The 5090-nt window shown below is 45.8% G+C and overlaps 1 protein-coding gene across 1 annotated transcript; it reads right to left on the bottom strand.

The window, feature by feature from the left end:
* Window positions 1-2513: 2513 nt before the first annotated feature.
* On the bottom strand, window positions 2514-4659 carry LOC131244914 (patatin-like protein 7). The gene is made up of 3 exons (XM_058244168.1): window positions 3613-4659; window positions 3222-3284; window positions 2514-2894 (listed from the first exon to the last, which is right to left on the bottom strand). The coding sequence occupies exons 1-3, from the start codon at window positions 4561-4563 to the stop codon at window positions 2604-2606; spliced, it is 1305 nt and encodes a 434-aa protein (XP_058100151.1). The 5' UTR covers window positions 4564-4659; the 3' UTR covers window positions 2514-2603.
* Between the last annotated feature and the right edge of the window lie 431 nt (window positions 4660-5090).

The following is a 5090-nucleotide window of genomic DNA, read 5'->3' as shown; positions in this document are numbered from 1 at the left end:
TAAGAGTTTGAGTTGTAGTTTGCTTCTAATTTCTTTCCCATTGCTTGGTAGCCCTATTTAAAGGGTTGTGAACTCGTTTTTATTCATCAATTAATCAATTTCGAATTTATTAGAATTTATTTCTATTTTCTACTTTCTTTTCCTCGTGGATTCGAGAAGTCTCTGTGAGGAGTCCAGAGAAGCTCCGTGGATTCGGGGTAGTTATCCTCATCACGTTCATCCATGCGTCATAAATGATGTCTTATAACCTTAGACCTGGATGACAAACATTGCTAAGATTTTGAAAATATTACACTAAAATGGCAGGAAATGCATTAAAACGAAAGCGACGGTTTCAAAATGTTGGCAGATGCGTGCCAAAGTCCAAGCGTGTATCTTCAAGCGCCAAAGACCAAATACACCATACGTGCCGATATGGCTACATTGAACATTCGTGTATTGCTCATCTAATCCTTGAGATCATATACTATAAACATGCAGAACCGTACACGCATACATTGCAGGCATAGTGCGTTTGTGTTTGGCGTTTGAAGAGCATTCCTCACATTGTAGTTGCAGCCATGTACAGCCGTTTCAAATAAATAAATGTGGGTGGCAATGCTTTCATACATATCTGGCAAAGTATGATGGATGATGACAGGGGGGCATTTAGGAATGGACAGCGATTGCATGCAGCTGTGCTAATGAAAAAAACACCACTGAACAGGCACCGACCGACAAAAGTGTGAAAAGAGAAAAACGATCAGTTCATGCGGAGAATCTCTACTTTTCACCATGGGTCCACGCCTACACGCAATCCGCATCCCTCGGGAGATCACACACCTGGCATGTGTTGAACTAAAACCGACCGTGCATGTACTGGACCCCACTGTAGATTTAGATTGTTAATCTATATAATTAGTGGACCCCACTTTAGATGGTTTATAAAACAATAATTATATGAAATGACGTTTGAACGGGTGAATTAGATGATAGCTACTAAATGGTCAACATAAAAAGTTTTCAACGGCTCTTAATTCAATGTCCTAATTTTCATAAATCAGAGACAACCACTCCCTATTTACCATTCATGCTTTAAAGGGAATTGTCACCGATCGGTTTTGCTTCTGTCCCATGTTAAAGGCATCCGAGCCGTACAAAATGTTGCCCCGGCCTTGAAAATCATGAGCTAATACATTCATCATGTGGGCTATACTAATAAAGTCAATACATGCTGAAGTATCTCACCTGATATAGACAGTGTGGCCCACTTAATGAGAATCAACCTAATTAATTTTCAGGCAGTACTACCACAACGGTGATTTCCACATTTCACATGGATGTCCGGGGGCTGAAAATATGGACGCGCGCGGATGGGGTTCTACCCCCACCTGTGGCCAGCCCTGAACTATCAGGGCTCTGAGGGGCCCGCTATGATGTATGGATTTTATCCACACCGTCCATCCATTTTTCCATATCGTTTTAGGGTATAAGCCCAAAAATGAGGTAGATCCAAGGCTCAAATGGACCATACAAGGATGATTGAATACTCACCATCAAAAACTTATTTGTAGCCACAGAAGTTTTGATCAATGGTTATATTTGTGTTTTTCCATTCATCCAGGTCAATGCAACCTTATGGACACGTTGGATGGCAAATAAATATCACGGTGCCCCCTGGGAAGGTTTAAAACAAATGGATGCCATCATCACCGCTGATTCCTATAGTGTGGTCCTTTTGATCCTGCATCTGCCTCAAATTTTATTTTTTTTTGGTCTAAAATGATATAGAAAAATGGATGAATGGTGTGGATGAAACCCATAAATCATGGTGGGCCCCTCAGAGCCCTGACTGTTCTGAGCTCAGGACAGGATTGGGTAGTACCCAATCTGCGTCACTAAAAAAAGGTTAGCTTTGCGTATTATAAGAAAAAGGACGCACACCTTTTTTATGGACCACACATAAGTTCTCCAAAATAGAGAAAGCACACCATGCTTGGACCACTCAAATGAGTAGAAAGCAATGCACTACAGCGATTCTATTATAATTTGACGTTACATCACATCTCATACAGCCTGGTACCGTATGGCAATTACACTAGACATCACCTGAAGGGGTGATTTGAAGCACACGTGACAACATGGAATCCATGTGCCAGATTCAGCCCATTCATCAACTGGGTTCCATCATAAACATGTCTACGGCTGAAAATCAGCCAAAATTGAAACTATGAAAAAAAATAATAATAATAATAATACAGATCAGGACATTTTTGGTACTTTGGCTAACCCAATGAATGGTCCATCTAACCTGATGAGTGGACCTCAATGCTTGGGTTACGAAAAGTTCACAATGGGCCCCACCAGACGAATTGCCCGAATTACCACTTCAATCTCTTGTTTCACAACATATTCACCAAAATCACATTTACACCTTCAAATAACATTATATATATATATATATATATATATATAGACACACACACACACTTTTAGTTATCTCACATATCTATATATATAAAGCCCGGCTCAGCTCCGACCCAAACACCTTTCATTTCGGTGAAGTAGAGCGGCGATCACAATTAAATGATAAGAGATCGAGGAGAAAAAAAGGGCAATTCAACTCAACAAGAAGACACCGTTGTGGCAGATGAACTCCTCGGCGTCACCTGCTTAAACACGACCGTCGGAAAAACACTAGTTTTCCTCCTTTCGTGTTCCTTAATCAGCTCGACTGCAAACCCGTCAAGCATCTCTGCATTAGTCTTCCCAGATATCTTCTTCCCCTGGAAGAGCACTGACTCAACGTTCTTCTGCGCCAACATGCCCTCCGCGTCCGCCAGAAGGCTTCTCATGTCGCCGCCTGAACTCGAACCGTCTGTCATTTGGGATTTTCTCGCATTGAATCCATTTGCCTGGAAATTTCACATACAAGGGATGTTATTTACACGGAAAATAATAATAATAAAGTCATTACTTCAATTATTTGCACGACTCCTATGTTAGTTTTCCACCATTAACATCCAAATCGTGGGTCCCACTGTGGATAACATTATGTAAATTTTCACTAATCAATGGCTATAAAACCGATGGTTATAACCAAAACAGCGAGCGGTCCAAATCGACTCACCATCATTTTTAAAATGGTGGAGAACTAGCACAGGAGTCCCTTCAACCATGCATATGACCAAATTACCCCTAGAATGGAAAAGGAATCTAGGGCAGGGCAAAAGGACAAGTACCTGAATACGGACATAATTACTGGTCCTGTTATGCCCAAACGCCATAGAGACCGCTTGATCAACCTATACCAAAAAAAACCAACAGAAGGTCATTTTCGTCATTTCAAAATACAAATGAAAAACCTTGAAACAGCTGACCGACACGAGTGGGGAATGAGACCCACCGCAATTGGACACGTATCTTAAGTCCAAGCCGCTCGTAAGGCGGACCCAAAACGAGGTTAGTCACCTCATCAGGTCAGGCACTTTAAATCCGGACCGTTGGCCCCAACAACAGCCGATTTATAAACAGACACGTGTGCAGATAGGTTTAGGAGAATTCTACTCGCGCGAGTAGCATTTGCATTTTTCTCACCGAAACGATCTGTACTAGGGAGTAGTTGGTACTTACCAAGTCGGCAACTCCTTCTCCGGCGATCCTAACGAACTCTCCGGCCGAAGGCGTCAGATCACGGCGACCGTACATCCCGTAATCTGACTCCCCGTTCCCGAGAGACACCACGAGAAGATCCTCCACTCCGCGGCAGAACGGGAACTCATGCTTATTATTCAGCACGTGCGTGATCGCCGCAGCCGTCGGATTGCTCATTGCGATCCCGCCACCAACGGCCACGATCCGCGTGCTCCCGTCTACAGACAGCATTTCCAAAGCCCGACCCGCTGACGTGGCAGAACAGACCTCCCTCATCTTGAAATCGAAGCCGTCCGTTTCGAGAGCGTCCGCGCGCGAGAAAAGAAAGGGCGCGCCCGACGATAGATCATAGCACGGTATAAGCACCGGCTTCAACGTGTCCTTGAGCGTATAATCCGAAAGCGCCTTACGGTATATGCGCTCCGACTTCGACTGACGGAATACTCGACGGAATATTCCGTTCCTCGACGGCGATGAGATCGTCCGGCGGTTCTCGGCCAGGAATTTCAGCGCGTCGGCGGCGGTGAAGAGTGGCCGCCCGTCGCTTCCCTTGGTGAAGAGGAGCCCGGCAAGGATTCCGCCGGCGCCGGATCCTGCGGCGACGTCGAAGAAGTCAGCGATCCGGGCGTCGGGATTGCCGGATCCCTGGCGGAGGGAGGATTCGAGGCGGGCGAGAGATTTTCCAGCCAGGATCCCGTCCGTGGAGCCACCGGCGTCTATGGATAGAATGCGGACTTTTCCAGCAGTGTTCTTGCCGGTTTTTAGGTTCCCGGTGGCCGGAGAGTTGGCGACTCCGTTGAGGAAGAGGCTAGGTTCGGTATCGTAGCCGAAGAGAAATTTGCTCTCGAGTATAGAGAAAATCTCGTAAGACAGCTTGTCTACGTCGAAGCTCGGCTCGACCGGAGCAGCAAAAGCCGCAGCTACTGCCATTAATGTGTGTGAGAGAGAGATAGCCGGTTTTTCTTCAGAGGGAAAGAGAGAGGATAGGAGGAGTAGAGAGAAAGGATGGGAAGCTGTGGAAGGTGTCCATTTGGAATTTATAGCGGGAATTTACAGGGGGTGCGCACGTTAGAGGGGACCCGTGAGCTAGAAGAAGAGTCGGGAGGCGATGAATCGGGAGATTGTCGTATTGTGCTGGTATGAAAGGACAAGACGGTGCGTGCAGGCACCGTTTTTTAGACGAGGAATGTTCGCGTGGACCTCAATGGACGGAAAAGTCACCGTCCGACACTGCCGCACACGTGCGTCTGCATGGGGTCCTAGAAACACGGTCCCACCTTCAAGATCGCCCGATAATCAGGCGGGCTAGACCCATGGTGGACTCGTTCGTCTTGGTTTATCTTCTTTAGTGGGGCCCACTTTTTTAACGGTCCAGATGTCTCTGACATGTTATAAGTTACTGAACTGTAACTGATCACCCTCAGTTGAGGTGCAAGGGCTTTCTCAAGCGTACTTGG

Source organism: Magnolia sinica, chromosome 1 (assembly GCF_029962835.1).
Source record: "Magnolia sinica isolate HGM2019 chromosome 1, MsV1, whole genome shotgun sequence".
NCBI lineage: Eukaryota > Viridiplantae > Streptophyta > Magnoliopsida > Magnoliales > Magnoliaceae > Magnolia > Magnolia sinica.
Note: the sequence above shows the minus strand (reverse complement) of the source record. Positions and strands in the feature narration are given on the sequence as shown.